At 33.0% G+C, this 21,432-nt stretch overlaps 1 protein-coding gene across 1 annotated transcript; it reads right to left on the reverse strand.

Annotated features, from left to right (window-relative positions):
- Nucleotides 1-1,840: 1,840 nt before the first annotated feature.
- Nucleotides 1,841-20,112, reverse strand: LOC143046534 (lipid transferase CIDEB-like). The gene is made up of 5 exons (XM_076219689.1): nt 20,016-20,112; nt 17,118-17,220; nt 14,179-14,349; nt 8,340-8,390; nt 1,841-1,848 (listed from the first exon to the last, which is right to left on the reverse strand). Exons 1-5 carry the CDS (start codon nt 20,034-20,036, stop codon nt 1,841-1,843), a joined length of 354 nt encoding a protein of 117 aa, XP_076075804.1. The 5' UTR covers nt 20,037-20,112.
- Between the last annotated feature and the right edge of the window lie 1,320 nt (nt 20,113-21,432).

A 21,432-nucleotide genomic window follows, 5' to 3' on the forward strand; every position in this document is an offset into this window, starting at 1 on the left:
ATTTTATTATTTTGAGTTTATGCATTAAATATCAATTTCTAACATAACATGATTTTTTTTTTACATTTAATAGTACTCCTTCTTGTCAAGAGTGTCATATTATAAGTTTTTAGTGCACTTAGGAGTCCTAATCAGTGTTAAGACACACTAACTTCATAAAATATTATTATATGAAATGATATATAGATTTCTGAACAAAAGAACAACCCAAATAATTACACACAAAAAAAGAACCATAGAGCATAAATCTTTAAAGATTTCTTGTTTATGAATGTTGAAAATTTGTTTCTTACTGTTAAACAGTCTCGAATTAATTTATTGATTATAAAATTCTTAAAAAAACACTTTTTCCCTGTTATGTCAACGTTTATTGGGGCTAGTTGTTATAGAAATTTAACTTCTGACACCTCTTAGCAATATTACAGGTAATGTACATGTGATCATCTAGCCACCTGTAATATGCATTTACCTGTAAAAATCAAACCTTTTAGAGAAAAAATACAAATATACATGTATATGATAATAAAAGGTATTTTACTTTGTAAACGATAGAGAAAACAAAACTTTATTTATGTGTGGAACTTTTAAATTTTACAAGAAACTTCAATATTCGAGGATTGAAAATTGGAAACTATGTTCCTCTTGTGTCCATTCTGTTGCACGAATAGTCCGATGCACTTTACCATCATAGTTAATACAAGGATGTGAAGTCCGAAATTTATTTTTTAAAACACCTGTTGAACATGTTTTAGAAAGGGTAACTTTTGCTTTAAGGAATTAACTTCAAGGAATTAACTTCCAAAGAAAAAAGTTGACCGCCAATCAAAATCGATTTTACAATTGGCTAGCATTTCCGGTTTTATCTAAAATTATCGAATTTACGACTTGTGTTTTAATTCACTTGGTCGAGGTTAACTATCATTGTCGAAACAATTCACCTTGTCGACTGTAAATGCATTATCAAAGAAGTAACTATCATTGTCTGCGCGCGAGTCACATTAATTAGACCATCTATGATGGTCGACCGTAAAGTATACTTTACGCCGTACATCTATAATGGTCGACCGATAATCTATCATTGTCGCCGATAAACTGTGATTATCTATTAATGTGCTTTACGCGTTCCATACAAGTAATATCGAATTGCTCTGTTCTGTACGTTGTCTATTGATTGGAACTTCCTATTTCCCCATATTCCAGATGCGTAGTCGAGAATTGGAGTAACACACGAATTAAAAAGTTTTTATAAGACTGAAAACCAAAATCCTTTAAACTATGGATTTTCGAGATAATTTTACCTAAGGCTCTTCCTGCACCTATAGCCAAAGTCTCTGCATGTAAATTAAAGTTACCTTTACAGTTAAAAGTTGCACCTAAGTATTTGTAATCGTCCACTGTTTTTAACGCATTATTGCCGATTGAAAAGTTAAATTCACTCTGCTTTTTACGTCCTTTACGAAAGTGCACGCACTTAGATTTGTCCGTGTTGATCAGAACCCTCCAACGTTTACACCAGCTATGAATCACATTTAACATTTGTTGAAGTTCATCCTCACTTTTTGCGAACATAACAATATCATCAGCGTAAAGTAGAAGTGAAATCTATATTACGAAGTTTTAAGATAGAGAAAACTGTCGGAGAAACGTTATCCCCTTGTTTTACGCCGGATTTACAGTCAAACCAATTCGTCAGCTTATTGTTGATAAATGCTTTTAATTGAATTGTAAATTTTGCCGTCTATATTATTTAAGCGCAACTTATACAACATCATGTCGCTATCAACGAAATCAAAGCACTTTTTTAAGGCAATGAATGCCGCAAAGACGTTGGAATTGTTTCTCACAATACTGTTTAAGGTAAAAAATATGATCTTCACAAGACCTATTTTTCCTGGACCCATTCTGTTTATCTGCAAGAATATTTTCAGTCTCGAGAAAACTTGATAATCTATTGTTAACAAATGCGCTATAGAGTTAGCTTACACATGATAATAGACTGACTCCTCTGTAATTCATCGGAATACGTGCATCTGACGACGGATCCTTCAATATAGGACAAATTATGGATTTTCTCCAGGCGGACGGAATTAAACTCGAGTCAAAAATCAGTTGAAAAAGATTGTGTATCATTTTAATTACTACAGGACATTTTAAAACATCGTATGGTATTTCGTCATATCCACTTGCAGATCGTAGTTTCGCCTGCATTACTATAGAATTTATTTCATTTCTTGATATGTTCACATTTAAAAGAATATTCGGCATATACAAGGGGTCCTCCATATTTTCCTCTAATAGGTTTTTGTGTACTTTAGCTTGAATATAGTGTTCTGAATCAAATTCATCACTCGACAAACCATTGTATTAATTTTCAAAATCACAACGCCATCTTTCCAAAACTTCTTGTTCAGATCTAGTTATAGTACCATTATCATCAACGACTTCCTGTGGTATACATTTGTTACTTCCAGGTCCTAATTTACGTATTTTTTCCCAAAAGTCAGTTGGATTTTTGCTCGTCATTGTCTCTATTTCTACCGCTACTGTTCTTCTATAGGTACGTTCTGCCCGTCTTAGATTTTTGTCGAAACATTTTCTAGCTTGCATGTAGTTATTGCGCAAAGTTGTTTTAATATTTCTCCTCTCATAATACTTGACGAAATCTTTACATGTACGCATCTTATTCCAAAGTTCAGTCATATATATATATATTATATGTGTCTCTGTTAATATATAAGGGGTCCTCCATATTTTCCTCTAATAGGTTTTTGTGTACTTTAGCTTGAATATAGTGTTCTGAATCAAATTCATCACTCGACAAACCATTGTATTAATTTTCAAAATCACAACGCCATCTTTCCAAAACTTCTTGTTCAGATCTAGTTATAGTACCATTATCATCAACGGCTTCCTGTGGTATACATTTGTTACTTCCAGGTCCTAATTTACGTATTTTTTCCCAAAAGTCAGTTGGATTTTTGCTCGTCATTGTCTCTATTTCTACCGCTACTGTTCTTCTATAGGTACGTTCTGCCCGTCTTAGATTTTTGTCGAAACATTTTCTAGCTTGCATGTAGTTATTGCGCAAAGTTGTTTTAATATTTCTCCTCTCATAATACTTGACGAAATCTTTACATGTACGCATCTTATTCCAAAGTTCAGTCATATATATATATATTATATGTGTCTCTGTTAATATAAAAAAAATGCACGATTTTTTAATATTAAATATTTGATATAAAAAACAAACTATTTTGTTATATTAAAAGTGATAAATGATGCATTGATATTGATAAATAGAAAGTAAATTCATCTACAACGACTTGCCATGTAAATGAAATAAGTGCCAGTTATAACTTATTAATTTTGTAAAATTATTATAAGACTTAGTGTAATAATTAATATTCCCAGGATTCGTGTCTGTTGATCTCTGTTGCAAACGTAAAAATAATTAATAACTTTAAACTTGCATGTAATTAATTTGGTCTCAATTTTTACAGATAAACAGTATTCAATTCTTTAAAAATACTATTAATTGCCGGTTGTTAAGATCTAGGTAGACGATCAATTTGTCTTAAATGTGTTGTCATTTGAATTGTTGGATATGATTGGACGAAATTAATAAGCATTGTCGATAACCTATTGTGACCGGGTACATATGAATTGCTATCGAAAACAGGGCGTACATGCATTTATGAATCGCCCGTTAAACTGTTATTATACAATAATGTGGTTCCCGCGTTCCTTTATTATAGATTGTCGACTGTTAATGCATTTATGATCGATAATGATAGATTGTCGACGATAATTTCGTAAATGCATTTACAACCGTAAAGTATACTACATCTATAATGGTCGACCGATAATCTATCATTATCCCCGATAAATTGTGATTATCTCATTTATGTGGTTCCCGAATGCCATACTTTCACGATAAAATATTTTATAATTTTGATGGCATCGTGTTCAGTGTATATAAAGTGCGAATCCAGCTAGTTCATTTTTACTGTTATATGCGGGTATGTCTATTGTAGAATAAAGGATCATGGGAAAACTGTATTTGTTTACGTTTTGAAAATATCAAGTTAAAGGATTTTAAGTTAAGTTTTAACATATTTTCATTGTGATATGTCTTTATAATATACAAACATAGCATTAAACTTCAAATAAGTGTTATAAAAGCATCATAATATAGCATATCGATTATTGAAAGCGATCCATTTTAACTATAGATGCGATGAATTATCACTGTTAGTGCAGTCATTATTGATGTAGAATTTTCAAAGATGCGAGGAATTTTTATTGTAGAATTATGTGATAAATGCACTTGCAACAAATGAAAAAAAAACTTAGTTGATGACTTTAGGATTTATGATACATGTATTTTCCAATTGAAATACAAACTCCTCATTCATTCTTCATCAAATATATAGCTTTTCAAACTTGTAACAAAAGCGATTCTCAAAATGTCATATTGTATTCTTCAGATTACGTTTCTCCTTGATTTTAACTTATAAAGTGAATCACTGGAGCGTGACAGCAGCGGGCCCTCTTAAGCAGTCAGTGGGCCCCTACTCATGAAAAATTCTAGATCCGCGAATGGATACTACCACAGAGGTAAAACCATGCACATTTGGGTTATTGTACACGAAATGCATGCTACAATTCATTTTTGTTGATTTTAGACCCTTTGGAACTCTATGTGGGCTATTTCAGCAACTAGGCAAAAAATCCCCAAACTTGATACATGGTCAGATTCAGCATGTCAACGAATTCCAAATATCTATATTAAAGGACTTTTGTCTATAAATTTGGACCCCACAAAATTGAAAAAGGGACCAAAAATATGAAAAAATGCATGCATCGGATACTTTTGTTATTGAAGGCATGACTGTAACAATAGGATGAATATCCAAAAAATATCTTTTTTTGGGGTCTCATTGGGGGGTTCTGATCCCGGATCCCGCTTACTGTTTTGGCAGATTCCCGTATTCCGCTTATTGTTTTGTCAGATTCCCGTATCCCGCTTATACTATGCAGTTCTAATTTTTTGTAATTATCCGTGTCCCGCTAGACTTCATTTCCCGTTTTTCTCTACACAATCATTTGACTTTCACCTGTCACGCTTGCAAAAAATCGGCAATCCGGCGTGACGCTAATACCCAAATGCGACCCACTATTTTACTCTATTTTGACTCATATCAAGCCCATTATAAATATATTAAAAAAGTAGCGTAGATTTTTTTCATTCCTTTTTATCCCGTCTCGTTTCGTTTTTGAGCCATATAGATGTCGTATGTGACAATGAAACAACTCTCCATCCGAGTCACAATTTATAAAAGTAGACCATTATACGTCAAAATACGGTCTTCAACATGGAGTCTTGGCTCACTCCGAACAGCAAGTTATAAAGGGCTCCAGTGTAAAACCTTTTAAACGGGAAAACAAAGGTGCAATCTATATCAAGATGTACGTAATTAGTGGTGAAGTGTCATGGAAATGGATAAAAAAAAATAAGGATAAAGATCTCTATACGCTTTATAAGAAACTAAATGGAATACATTTGAAATAAATGTTATTTCTATTGAATTTAGTAGAGTGTTTTAAAACCAAACTTTTATCCGTAAGTTAAATTTTATCAAATCTTTCTCTTACTTTATCTATTATTTGAGCAAGTTGGCTAAATTAAGGATTTACAGCTAATTTCCTAATGCATGTAAAGCAAAACTTTGGTTGGCTTGCTTGCTTTGTTTGTATAATTGTTTATACAAACTTTGTAAATAAGATTGACATTTTTAAACAATATGAATAGGCATAGTTAAGCCTGTATTTTTAATATTTGAATTAAATTGGGTGTTATCATAATGATTATCCAATAAAAAAAGCAAGCAAATCAACTAAAGTCTTGCTCTACATGCTTAAAGAAATGAGCTGTAATAGATAAAAAAAATAATAATTATACAGTGAAAATGCACCGCATATACAATACTAATGATTCGCTCCACAGTTAAAATGGAAGAATAGTATGAAAGGCCGTTCATGTCAAAAACCCGATAAAGTAACGCGTTAACATTTAACTCGATAAAATGACATTTAACGCGATAAATGTAGTTTAAACGCGTTAAAATAATTTTTAACGCGTTAATTGATAATTTAACGCGTTAAGCAATTCACTACAAAAAATGACAGAAAAACTTTCTACTTTCGCCTTAACCAAGTTTTAAGACGTCAGATTTTACTCGAAACCTAATAAATGAAATGGCCGGATGTGTCAAATCTTCGTCAATTAACGCGATAATGTTGAGATTAGCAGTGCATTACGTAGAAGCTTCATTAACGCGTTAAATGCAACTTTAACGCGTTAAAAGCAAATTTAACGCGTTAAAAGCAATCATGTTTAAGTTTCTTACGTGAACATCTAATGTGCAACTTATGTGCAACAAAAATGGTCAATAAACCCCTTAGCATGGTGGCCATCTTGGTTGGTTGGCCGGGTCATCAGGCACACTTTTTAAACTTGATACCCCAATGATGATTGTGGCCAAGTCTAGTTAAATTTTGCCCTATAGTTATGGAAACCAAGATTTTTGCAAAAGATTACTAAGATTTACGAAAAATTGTTAAAAATTGACTATAAAGGACATTAACTCCTTAAGGGGTCAACTGACCATTTTGATCATGTTGATTTCTTTGTTAATCTTACTTTGCTGAACATAATATAATATAATATTCAAGATAATAACCAAAAACGGCAATATTTCCATAAAATTACTAATTCAGGGGCAGCAACCTAACAATGGGTTGTCAGATTCATCTGAAAATCATTTTCAGGGCAGATAGATCTTGACCTGATTAACAATATTATTCCTGTCAGATTTGCTCTAAATGCTTTGGTATTTGAAATATAACCCCAAAACCCCTATGCTCTATTTGTAGCCATGGTGGCCACCTTGGTTGTTTGGCCCGGTCACATTTTTTTCAACTAGATGATGATTGTGGCCATTTAGTTTGCTTTAATTTTGCCCAGTAGTCGCAGAGGAGAAAATTTTTGTAAAAGTTAATGACGACAGATGACTAAAGCCAAGTGATGAGAAAAGCTCACTTGGCCCTTCGGATCAGGTGAGCTGATAACTAGAGGCTCTCAAGAGCCGGTATCGCTCACCTGACTCTATTTGGGTTTTTGAATTCATATAAAAAAGATAAAATTTGGCTACAAAGTAACAACACTTAGTCAGCACCAGATAAGAAACATTCATGCTATGTTTGGTTTCATTCCATTCAGTGGTTCTCTAAAAGCAGACATTTGTATGTATTTCCCATAGGGTCCTATGTTAAACTTAGTCCCCCGCTGGCGGCCATCTTGGATGATGGATTGGCTACAAAGTAACAATACTTGGTCAGCACCTCATAAGGAACATTCATGCCATGTTTGGTTTCATTCTGTTCGGTGTTTCTTAAAAAGAAGTCATTTGTATGCATTTCCCATAGAGTCCTATATTAAACTAAGTCCCCCGCTGGCGGCCAACTTGGATGATGGATCTGCTACAAAGTAACAACACTTGGTCAGCACATCATAAGAAACATTCATGCCATGTATGGCTTCATTCCATCCAGTGGTCCTCTAAAAGAAGTCATTTGTATGTATTTCCCATAGGGTCCAATGTTAAACTAAGTCCCCGCTGGTGGCCATCTTGGATGATGGATCGGCTACAAAGTAACAACACTTGGTCAGCAGCTCATATTAGGAACATTCATGCTATGTTTGGTTTCATTCTGTTCAGTGGTTCTCTAAAAGAAGTCATTTGTATGTATTTCCCATAGGGTCCTAAGTTAAACTAAGTCCCCCGCTGGCGGCCATCTTCGATGATGGATCGGCTACAAAGTAACAACACTTGGTCAGCACCTCATGAGGAACATTCATGCCATGTTTGGTTTCATTCTGTTCAGTGGTTCTCTAGAAGAAGTTCAAAATGTAAAAAGTTAACGAAGACGACGACAGACGCCAAGTGGTGAGAAAAGCTCACTTGGCCTTTCGGACCAGGTGAGCTAAAAAGTAATAGAAAAACAAGTCTTTGGACAATTCTCCCAGGATAATAAAGGCCAGATATATTTCACCAGCCGTGGACTTACTTTCCTGGTAAACTTTTCCTTTTGGCCTTTAATATTCCTAGTAAAAGTACAGACATTGACTTGATTCCCTAGGGAAAAACGTATAACGGGCAAATTCCTCAACGGGACCATATTTACTCCTCCAGTAAGCTTATTTGAGATGAATCGCACATTTTAATGAAATTTTTTACATGAGCAATATTTGTATGTGTAAATAGCTTCATACTCACTTGGATTTTCACTACTTGTACTAGCTGTAGCTTGGTTTGAATTAGCAACATCTGCAAAATCATGAAACATCAACATAAAACAGACTTATATTTGAAATTGGAATTACTATAGGATCAAACACCTTTTTAAGGGCGCTCACGGGTCTAAATCAAATTTTTTATTTAATATAGGATTTTGCCATATTTTTCTATAAATGAACTTTTATCATATACTGAGTAGAAAAATGATATGAAAAAAAATGGGGTCACCGTTCATTTACGCTCACAATCTGCCTTCGAAAGAAGCATACGTTTTTGTTAATGTCCTTTTTTTCTGTTGAACTAATAGGAAAAAATAAATAAATTACAGAAACTTTCACAATTATTTAGTTTATGCACAGCTTATTCGAAAACAACATTAAAAAATATAGGTCACCTATGAGTTTTAAAGATATTTCAATTTTAATGCCAAAAAATGGCATTTTAGCACCAAAGGGAGATAATTTGGAGATTTTACAATGATATTTACATTTTAAAATTCACCTGGGCCAACACGAATTGATTTTTTGGAATGATGTTTGTACCACATGATAAAGTAACAGCTTCTTAAGGTAATCAATAAAATTTGTAATGAAAAATAAATGTTTTAATTTTTTTTCTGAAAATCTTATACATTTGTACCAGCAAGCCTCCTTAAAGGAATTTATTGGTGTATAAACTCGACCACTTCACTCACAAACAAATGTCCGAAGTTTTCAAGTTTAAATTACTTACAATTTTTAGCTTTCCAAAAGGGTTGGAGTGCTTCATTGTTTTATACTTTTCTTTTAAGTAATAATATGTAATTTATGTTGATGTTTATGAGAAGGGGACTATTTGTCTTGCTGCATTAACTCATACATGTCATAAGTGTAACACTAGTATTATAAGCCTGTCTTAAATGGGACATATTACACAAATGTATTATGGTATACTAAAGTTTGTCCATGAACACATCCTACAAAAACTCAAAATTGCCTCAACATCTTAACAAAACATTGGGATTGATAGAAGAAAACTTCCTTCTGATTTTCAAATTATATGGTGGCGTCATTTAGAGATACCAAATAAACTCATCATACTAAAAGTTATGCCAAATACAGCTAAGGTAATCTATGGTATTGTAATGTTCTAGGGTTTTCTTGTCAGGCTATACACCAGTAGTTACTTATGTGGGCCTCTGGTGAAGGAAGTTATAATAAAAATCATAATGGAAGTTCGTTAATTGTATTATTTCTATTTAAATAATACATCAAATTAATACAGTCAGGTTCATGATGCAAAATACTTTAATAATATAATTAGCAATACGGCAAGGTGCATTACTTGCACCAAGTTTAATAAAACAATTGCTCGGTGCAAGAAGATCTACTTGGTGCACAGTATTCAAATACTCAGCGTACTGGGTGCAGCAAATCTACTTAGTGCACATGCATTCAACTTGAATTCTCAGCATACTGGGTGCATGCAAATCTACTTGGTGCACTGCATCTAAAAATTATCACCAAAGCAAATCTACTTGGTGCACAGCATCTAAAAACTATCACCAAAGCAAATCTACTTGGTGCACGTACGGCATCTAAAAACTATCACCAAAGCAAATCTACTTGGTGCACGGCATCTAAAAACTATCACCAAAGCAAATCTACTTGGTGCATGGCATCTAAAAACTATCACCAAAGCAAATCTACTTGGTGCACGGCATCTAAAAACTATCACCAAAGCAAATCTACTTGGTGCACTGCATCTAAAAACTATCACCAAAGCAAATCTACTTGGTGCACTGCATTTAAAAGAGACTTATTTTACAGCTAACTGCATGGAGGTTGTTGGAGAGAAGCTCAACGTCGGAACATGTGTTCCATATTTTATACTATGTGTGACGTAATACACAAGTTATTCATAAACAAGAACATGTAACGTTACATTTGGCGCGTTATACTGGAACTAAATAAAAACACATACAAAATGAGCAATTACACATATAAATAAATTCGATATATAGATTTAAAGAAGCCAGTATATAATTTTAGGTCAAAGTAAGCTATTTCTTCTGTAAAATATGAATCGCAACACAACAACGGACATCTGCGTGTATCAAGTGTGGAAGAGAGACCACAGTAATAATATATATGCTATCAAATCACCAGGGTTTAAATCATGTTGAACAACAGAATTTTAACCCTTGGTTATTTTTTGTAATAAATATATCGGTTTTCGGAGGAGATACCAACATACCATAAGAATCTATAAACAGTCATCGTACTTTAATCACTTTTTATTGAAATACGTCTGGCGTACTAAATGATAATCCTAATACTTTTGATAAAATAGTATTTAAACTACTGGGTCGATGCCAGTGCCGGTGGACGTTTCGTCCCTGAGGGTATCACCAGCTCAGTAGTCAACATTTCGGCGTTGACATGAATATCAATCATGTGGTCATTTTTATAAATTTCCTGTTTACAAAACTTTGAATTTTTTTAATCTACAAAGCTTTGGTTAATAACACATACATATGTGAAAATGATCGAGTCTGGACTCTTCTGGTCAATTTTAGAAATCTCCTTCTTATCAAAATATTTGTTAGAAATACAAATATTTCAAAACTTGATAACAAATCTCTATTCATTTGGTTTGCAAATGGTTTATAGGAAAGATGATAAAATTTATAACAGGTTTTAGAGGGGCACTAGCTACGAGATATATAAAAAATCTCACTAAAATCTTCAGTAAGATATTTTTTGTTCAATCAATAATGGAAGTGAAAAAGTGAAATAATAATTCGCTTTTAGCAGCCAAAATGGTTCAATTTTGTCAAATTAAGCGAAGAAACATTGATAATTACTCATTCACTTGCAAGTGAATTAGCCGACCTCAGAAAATCAGTATTCATGTGAACTTCAATTTAACACCTAGCTAGAGATTGACAACGCATGCATTATACGTGTACAGGTTATTTAAAGAAAAAGAATCATTGTCAACAATGAAAGTGAAACTACGGTAAATCATTTGATTACTGATTCGATCTATATAAAATCATTCTTATACGGTTAAAAACAATGATAAACATAAATTTTTAATCTATAAGATAAAATCAAACATACCTATAAGTATTAGATAAAATACAAAGGTAACAAAGAAACAGGCCGGTAACAACCGTTGCCGGATAGTTTTTCTGCACGAGTAGTCAGGTCAAGGTCCGAGGCGAAAGCCGAGGACCTTGACCTGACTACAAGTGCAGAAAACTATTCGGCTGGTTGTTACCGGCCTGTTTCTTTTGTTACTCTTGTTTTTTATCTGACTTGTACGACGTTTCAAGAAAGTAATAATATATTTTGCAAGACTAAAAATTTGAGAAACTTAGATAGCCATAAAGCAGTAAATGTAAGTTACAGTATAAACTCCTTTTTTTTTCATTTCCGTTCAACTGAGGATTTTTTTTCAAGAAAAAAAATAAGGAATCTTTATAATTTGATAAAAAAAAAGAACCATTTCAAGTAAAAGATGAATGTTGTACACATTTAAGACTTTTTAGAATGCAACTTCGTAAAAAAGTAATATATTAAAGAAATATTTTAGTGGTAAGTAGGATAACGTTTAATTTTTATGGATGAAACGGAAAGCGGGGAAAGGGAAGGGGGGGGGGGGGGGGGGGGCTAATTGATTTTAAAATAAACAGGCTGTGATCTTTATTTTTGATGAAAAAATGCAGAATGTGCCATTACATCCCCCCATCCCCCCTTAAAAAAAATTCGTAAAAATCGCGCGTTTGTTGCCAAATACTTGAATTTAACATTCAGTGGTGGGGGTTCCCGGGGGTTGGATCCGCAACTGATATAAATTCGATAACAATATAAATGTATCAAAAGAATGAATTTCCTACTTCATTAGTGAATGAAATGTTTATGAAAAAATGGATTTTGTCTTAATATTATATAAATTCAGGCATATACTTTAATTTTTTTTAAATTTATGCTCGTCTCTAGATCTGCAAGTTTTGATCGGGATTAAACACGTGTTACATTATGATCCAATCGCAGCTTACCGCCCAAAATTGATGACATAAGTTGAATGATTTTCTTCTAGATTTGCTGCTTATTTGGACGTGTATTACATGAACACCTTTTGTTTATAGGATCAATCGTGCATTCGTGAGTTGATATGGATTTTATCTTTTGATAAGATTTTATTTTTATTTATTTATTTCCTGTCTTATTTTTATTGAAACATACACGTCAGTATCATCATTTCTTTACTCTCAGTGTTGTCCAAAATACTATTCATGTCCATATATTGAAGAAAACAGTTATTGACCGAATATTTTGCTTCATAAAGGGGGCGGTATGTTCTTTTTTGAGTATATTAACAATATACTTTTCATCTCCAGCACCCAAATGTTTTTGTTTAAATTAGCACTATTTACGGTTTTCGGAAAATCAGGAATCATTCAAAACATTAATTTGTCATCTGCTTGACCATAATAATTTTTTTCTCGTAAAATTTGGGATCAAAATATCTTTTTTAGGAGAAACCATACCCCCCCCCTTTTTGAAGTTAAATGTCTAATAAATCCCTTAGTGTACTGATATGAATAGTATTTTACTGGAAATGTTTGAAAAAAGATATTGATGCTAACGTAAATATTTTGTTCAATAAAAAGACAGGAAATAAGTCGGTGAACCAAAAAATTCAAATCTAATTGAAAGTTAAAGTGCCCATGAACTCACTGATCATGCACGAGTGATTCTATTCATAAAAAGTGTCTGTGTAACAACTAAAAAGAGTCCGTGTATCATCTTAAAAGAGTCCGTGTAACACCCGTTAATGTACTGTTTTTCTATAGCTCTGCGGGGGGCAAAGTCGTACAAAAATCCAATAGCACGTGTTGGTTTAATCTATTCATATTGTTATTTATGTTTACATCGCTTATATGGTCATCTGTAACAGTATCAATTAAGAATTGAATGCTTCTTTTTTTAAATTTATTGGGGTGTAAAAGCGTTGACCGAAGTACATTTTGTATGAAGCGCGGAAGCGCTTCATACTAAAAATGTGTGCACGGTCAACGCTTTTACACCCCTATAAAGTTACAAAAAGAAGCATTCAATACTTATAATTACATTTTTTTAGCTATGATATCATGAAAACACGAATTTTATAAATTTTGTATTTTATTCACCTGTGCACTTTTTTGTGGGACCACGTGCTATCATGAATGAAAAGTGTTATTGAGTGATGCAATTGCCTACGGAATGACACGTAATATGCAGTTAGCCAATCAAAATAAAATATTATAATGAAACATACATCTAATGTAATTATTTGATTTTGAATATTTCTGATTTGTCATTCCTCAGTAACATGAGACTTACATTATGTAACAGTTCACACAATAGTTTTTGATACATATTTATTTGCACGTATAGATACCCATTATATGCATGTTCCTACACAGCCATTCTATTTACAAAAAAGAAGAAATTATTGTTGAACGTTAGAAATAATTTTATAAAACACATTTAAATCTAACAAAGTGTTCATCTTGGCATTTGATTTTGTATAGACATTTATGAAAGTAGGATCTTGATACTAAGTATTGAAGACATGCTAGTCTAAATACTACTCATGAAGATAGTCGGTTAGATAAATTTGTTATATGGTGTGCTGGTGACTTTTAAAATACCATACATATGGGGTCAGTATAATATATGGATCATGATGGTAATTGTGGACAGAAGCTGACAAGTGCTATACCAATTTACGTCAACAAATATGTGTAGCCAAATAAAAAATGTGGACGATATATATGTAAACTTACCATTTAATGGAGGTAGTGGTGGTGACCATATCTCATTTCCTTGTAATATCATGATGCTGGTATTTGGATCTAAGAAAAGAAAGCTATCTGAATCCACTTCCATACCATCATCATATAGAACGACCTTTATATTATCTTCTTCATAGTCATGAAGGTTGAACTTTTCCCTGCCTGTTAGAAATCAGAAAATTGTATTACAGAAGAGCATATTATGTAAATGAGATTTCAATTTAAGAAAAACACAGACACAGCTTTATACAACCACAGTGGTCGAACCCTAAACAGTTGGGGCAAGTATGAACACAACATTTAAGCTTGATACATCTCTGAATTTGGATTGTGATTAAGTAGTTGACACGTCATAGGTTCCTGACACAGAATGAATGCATGTGTGTTCTAATGATCTTAAATTATTCATTTTTTTGCTACTGAGCTATAAACTATGTTGTTGAACTAATACATGTAAAATAAACAAAAGTTACGAAGCCAATAGACCATGACTGAAGGGCCAAAGCCAAATAATCTCCATGGAAATGAGATGTGCTAATGCTAATATACAACTACATACCAAATATCATTGACCTACAACTAATACATGTAAAACTAGAGGCTCTCAAGAGCCTGTATCGCTCACCTGAAACAACCTGGGTTTTTCAATTCATATAAAACTAGAGGCTCTCAAGAGCCTGTATCAATCACCTGATTCTACTTGGGTTTTTGATAGCATATACAAAAAATTAAAATATGGCTAAAAGTAACAACACAACCTCATAAGGATTGGAACATTCAGGCTATGTTTGATATCATTCAAAAGTCCCCCACTGGCAGCCATCTTGGATGATGGATTCGCTACAAATTAACAGCACTTGGTCAGCACCTCATGAGGAATGTTTATGCTATGTTTTGTATTTTTCCATTCAGTGGTTCTTTAAAAGGAGTCATTTGAATGCATTTCCCATAGGGTCCTATGTTAAACTAAGTCCCCAATGCTGGCAGCCATCTTGGATGTTGGATGGGCTACAAAGTAACAACACTTGGTCAGCACATCATAAGGAACATTCATGCCATGTTTGTGGTTTCATTCCATTCAGTGGTTCTCTAAAAGAAGACATTTGTATGCATTTCCCATAGGGTTCTATGTTAAAGTAAGTCCCCCGCTGGCGGCCAACGTGGATGATGGATCAGCTACAAAGAAACAACATTTGGTCAGCACCTCATAAGGAACATTCATGCCATGTTTGGTTTCATTCCATTCAGTGGTTCTCTAAAAGAAGTCATTTGTACGCATTTTCTATAGGGTCCTATGTTAAACCAAGTCCCCCGCTGGCGGCCATCTTGGATGATGGATCGACGACAAAGTAACAACACTTGGTCAGCACCTAATAAGGAACATTCATGCCATGTTTGGTGTCATTCCATTCAGTGCATGGTTCTTTAGAAGAAGTTTAAAATGTAAAAAGTTAACGACGACGATGGACGAAGGATGCCAAGTGGTGAAAAAAGCTCATTGGCCCTTTGGGCCAGGTGAGCTAAAAAGCAAAAGTTTTAAAGTCAATAGACCATAATTGAAGAGGCTGTCCCAACAAATTTGAGATGTGCCAATACTTATTCAACTGCATACCAAATATGATAGACCTACCACTTGTGGTTCACCATAAACTAGACTTAATCACAAGCTAATACATTGATTGTTGACGCCATCACCGCCAACGCTGGAAACAGCATACCTATGTCTCGATTTTTGACCTTGTCAAGGCGAGACAAAAAAATGCTTATTTTGGCCCTTTTTTTGGCCCTAAATTCCTACACATTTGAGACCATAACCCCCATAATCAATTAAACCTTCTACCTGTGGAATTAAACATTGTGGTACAATTTCAGAGCAATTGAAATGCTTATACATAAGTTGATATCCTGAAAGTAAAAAAATGCTTGTTTTTTGCCCCTTTAGAGCCCGCAATTCCAAAACAGTAAGGACCATCAGCCCAAATTTCAATCCCAACCTTCCATTTAGGGTATTGGACCTTTTTATACAATTTCATAGAGATCCATTCACTTTAACTAAAGTTATTGTCTGGAAACAAAATAAGTCTCCAGACAACAACGCAGACAACAACATCATACCATTTTACGGACGAAAATTTGTTTTGCGGTCTTAAAAAAAAACTACACAGATTTGAAATTTGTATTAAAAAATAAAACACACAAATCAAATTAACCAGAAGTAAAATGCGCAAAAATATAGTGTCCTGATATTTAGGTTCATTTGAAAAGTTGCTTTTAAACCATCAAACACTAGTTCTGGTAATATTTATTGTGTAAAATTTGTCTTGTCAAAGTTAAAACAATATTGATCAGACAAAATACCATGATAAGTTAACATCTGACATGTCTAACTACTAAACCTGACAGTTTTTAAAGAATGTATATGTATACTGTAAGATGCCTTAATTACTCTCAATTTATCAAAACTAAATATCTCCAAAATGGTAACAGCTATCTGTAAATTGTAAGATGTTTTGTTTTCAATTCACCAACATGGAATCAGGCAATTTTCCTCACTCATTATGTGCACAATGCCAATGGATATATTTGAAAATAAAATGCAATTCTCAATTTGACATGCTTGAGAACTGGAAGTCACAGATACATTGGACTACCACAATTCAACTCCATCAGGATGTGTTGACCTTTTGAAAGGTCACAAGGTCATTTTCATCTTTTCCTAGTAACTTTTTTGAACAAAAGTTAGAGAGTAAATAATGGTTCTTACAATGTATATTGAATTTGAAGGATCTTCAAGGGCTACCATTGATATGCTGTATGTATGCATCTACATATATGTTATAATATCTCTTTTTTTTGTTTTCTTAATTTAGATAGGAAAAAGTTGACAAATGAAAAACACTTAATAGACCACGGTATAAATATATACTTACATTTGATGATTAGTTGGTTGTATGAATCTGCTCCTAATAGCTTTCGAGTTCTTCTATTAGAAGAATAAACTTTCAGTGGAATCTGACTCTTAAGTCTACCATCCTAAAATAAATAACAAACTCCACTTACTACAACTTGACACAAAACCAACAAAATGACTACACAAAATTTGTTTAAAATACCTTTTGACATAATAAGTCATAAATTAGAATTAGAAAGAGGGATAATAAATATTAAAGGTTGCTATTAGTTAAATCTCCCTGTTTATATTTTACAGATATATACATGTAGTTATACACAAGGCTGCAGAAAAATTTATGCATAAGTGGGGTTGGAAAAATTTGGAGTGATAATTACAAACTATTTACTTTAATGATAGAGGTAACACGTTTTTTTACCAGGCTCATCAGACATATCATATTTTATGGAAAGAGAACAAAAAGTTTGAAAGAGGACATTTTCCAGAAAAAAAGAATGTCAATTTTAAGTGAAAAGAAAGTGTCCATGCATATAGAAAGTGGATACCCCACTCAATCGCACTATCTATGTTCAGTGAACCGTGAAAATGGGGTAAAAGTTAATAATTTGGAACTAAAACTAGAAAAATAATACCTTAGGGAACTTGTTTACTAACATGACTAAGTTTCAAGTCGATTGAAATTCAACTTGATCAAAAATTACCATGACAAAAAATTTAAAACTGAAGCGGGGCAGAGGTGGAATTGTAACGGTTTATTTCTTCCTCTGTGATGTTTTATCCTGAGGATAATTTGTCACGGTAATTTTTTTCCAGGCATGGTATTTCACAGGTAGAATTTTTCCATAGGAGTGAAAATCTATGTGTTATGCGGGTAGAATGTTCCGGTATATATTTGCCGTATCATATTTCACAGAACCTTGTGAAATATAGTCCCATTAACTAGTAACTAAGTTACCCGCAATCAATATATACCTGACTTTAATTATAAAAGGTTTCACAAAGGTAGAACAAATTTGCATAATTTATCAAAGGGAGGTAATTATGAGCAATTTATATTTTAAAGATATTAATATAATATATTCCTGAATCTATTTCATAGTGAAATATTTCCTTGAATCTTATTTTTTATATATATTAATTTATATAACAAGATGACTTACAACATGAATTTTTAATAAGACAGATAACATTTCACAGGTAAATACTATCCAGCTGTTAAAGTTGCTTTTGTTCCAATATATTGTTATGCTATAATTTATCTGATTTCCATATAATCAACAACAACATCTTTGTTCCCAAATAATTTATATAGTTAAAAATATTATCATAATCAAATTCTTCCATTACTGTTAACAGTAGTAATGCAACTATATTTTTACCTTTACGTTTTAATTATATTTGTACTAAGATCTGAAAACAACTCACTTTTACATGTATTTCACTTACCTTATTTAATCATGATATTATTTCACAATTATTATTTTTAAAACTATTTCTGGTTTTCTTTCTTATGTTTAATGATAATTTTCTTTTTAAAAGAATGATATTTACTTGATTTTTTTCAGGATTTTTTTTCAATGATAATTTGTGAAATAATTCCCATTACAATACATTTAAAAAAAAGACAGGTTTAATTCAAATACACAATTTTTATTTCATAGTATTTGTAAAGTAGAAGTTTTTTCTAATAACTATTCAATAAGTTAACTTCCCAGATAGAATTTCACGGCAAAGGAAAAAATATCTCAGGGAAATGTTTTCCTCCGGATAAAAAAATAACAACAACTACTGTGACATTTTTTCCTCTGGATCAAATTTCACCCGGATATAATTTTGCTTTACAGAATTAGATAGGGGACCAGGGGACACCCTTTTCTGCAGTACAACTCTAAATAATTATCAGTACTACATGGCCCAAGACCATTTTATACTCATGTGGTATACTTTTTGTAACTTTTCTTTACATTTAAAGTACATTTAATATATATGAAAGAATAATTTAGGCTTTAAAAACTTCAAAAACTTCAAATTGGCTGAGAAAAATGCATATTTATATTTATAAGGCTTCCCTGAATTGGAAAATCTCTATTTTCAAATATATGCTCATATAAATTTGACTTTGGTATAATTACAGTACATCCATTCTGATAAATAAAATGAGTGTGCAGATGCTATTAATACTCAATATATAATATTCAAGAGCATTTAAACAGGAAATTTTTAGGCCAAAATCTTGACAATTGAAGATATTTAAATTATAGGTCAAAAATAAACACCCAAATGTCAATACTAAAATGACCCCAGTTTCTCTTATATGACAAATGGCCATGAAACTTGTCAAACTATCTCATTATTGCCTAAGCTTAGGTCATGCAAAGCTTTATAAAGATCTATAAAGATTGGTCAAGTCTTTCTGTCCTATTAGGGCCAAGGACACAGTTATCGTCCTTTGGTTACGAATATATATTATTCCCTAGTGTAAACAGTGTATAACTTGCATGTTTTATTTAATACACTTTCCCAATTTATTTCTTGATTTTAAATGAATCTTTATGTGAAGTAGTGAATTGGTCCAGTTCTAAAAGGTCAAAATTTATCATGTCTGAAGCTGTCAAACTGAATTTTACACCCCCTTAACACGTAATTGTCAATATTTTGAGTTAGAGCTGGTAGAAGTTTCTATAATTTTGATATTATTTGTCTCACTGGCAGTACACTACACTGTAAAAATCTTTTCGAGAAAGAGCAGGTGCGTTTAAAAAAAGTATTATCGGAATGCCGCGTTGAAAAATAAATATATTTTCCCGCGCTATGCACGAAAAAAAGTCAATTATACCCCCTTTATTTAATTTAGGCTAAATGGCTGGTCCCTTAGGGTCGTATTCCCCTGAATTAGCGCCGGTTTGCCTGTACTTACCTGCCCGAACAAATTAGACATGATCTGATGATCGATCAACAGAAATAATTCTAGGGGATGACGTCAATAGAGAGAAGAACGTGTAGAAATCACCGAAATGGATCGAAAAGTAAATACGATTTGATTGGGTAAAAGCCGTCACGTGGTAACCTAGCTCCTAGGGATCAGGGGTTATAGTAGATTTCATGGGGGGTGCGAGGGTCCATGACGGATCATGGCGTCACGTCTACTGTTAATGATGATCGGTCCATTTTCAACAAAACCCAACAGAAAAGGTCCTGCGTGCGATAAATTATTCGATATACCAGGGACCTTCTATTCTAAGTTAGTATAGAAACTGGGAAGGCCCTGGTTATAAATACGGTTAACTATCGAGGCGACCCTAGAAAGGGGGCCCATAGAAGGTGAATAAAATCCATAACCCTAAAAGATTTTATATATATATATCAGCGACGTCATGACACGAACTTATCAAATCTTCCGTTTGCTACTGAAACGGAAAACACTTTAAAAAGACGCAAAAACTAACCGATGATATTTTTGCATATTGATATAGTCAAGGATTTAGTTAACAAATCCTTGATATAGTGAAATGATAACTGTTCGATACACTATGAATGTTTTTTTTTATCTCGTTCGCTGCGCTCACTTGACAAAAGTTTCATTCTAGCTACGACTTTCACCTAATATTTTACAATATCAACATGTAGTGACAATCTGCTATAATCGGTTCATGTATTTTCTTCAACGGTTCGCGATTTAAATTAAATATTTTTACCGGAACGTCGTAACCTGGTGTGGTGATGGGTTAATCAAGCTTTATCTATAGTCGGCGCTATATGATACAATAAATAACAAGTGGAAGAAAGGCATCCTAATTGCCTCTAATGTTCTCTGTGATTTAATGCCCCCACTTGTTGGTCAAATATCTTAACTACGATTTGCGAAACAGTGATAATTATGTAGTACCCGGTTAAAGACTTGACATAACTAGAAAATCCTTTTTTTACATCTACTACTATTGAATGCGGGAATAGCCTTAAAATTAACCCCGAAATACGTACGTTTAAAAATATAGATATTTTTAAACAAAAGATGAAGTCCAAATTGATACAGCCACCTTCCTATTTCAGTTGTGGGGATAGAAAACTTAATATTATTCATACACGTTTTAGAAATATGTGCAGTTCTTTGTATTCAGATTTACATCGTGTTAATATTAAAGGGGCCAGTCCCGCATGCATTACAGCTGTGGCCACCCTGTTGAGGATAGTATACACTATATTTTAGAGTGCGCTTTTCACAACGAAGCAAGAGAAATACTGTTTTCAAAATTGGAGAAATACGCTATATCCATCTCAAGCTTTATATTGGCTGGTGACGGTGAACTTTCTTTTCAGCAAAACAAAGAAATGTT

The sequence above is a fragment of the Mytilus galloprovincialis genome, chromosome 9, assembly GCF_965363235.1.
Source record: "Mytilus galloprovincialis chromosome 9, xbMytGall1.hap1.1, whole genome shotgun sequence".
NCBI lineage: Eukaryota > Metazoa > Mollusca > Bivalvia > Mytilida > Mytilidae > Mytilus > Mytilus galloprovincialis.

Coding starts and splice junctions, on each gene's coding strand:
- LOC143046534 (XM_076219689.1), bottom strand. CDS start 20,036: ATGTCTAATTTGTTCGGGCAG. Junction 17,221..20,015: donor TGTCTAATTTGTTCGGGCAG/GTAAGTACAGGC, acceptor TATTTATTTTAG/GATGGTAGACTTAAGAGTCA. Junction 8,391..14,178: donor ACCACTACCTCCATTAAATG/GTAAGTTTACAT, acceptor ATGATTTTGCAG/ATGTTGCTAATTCAAACCAA.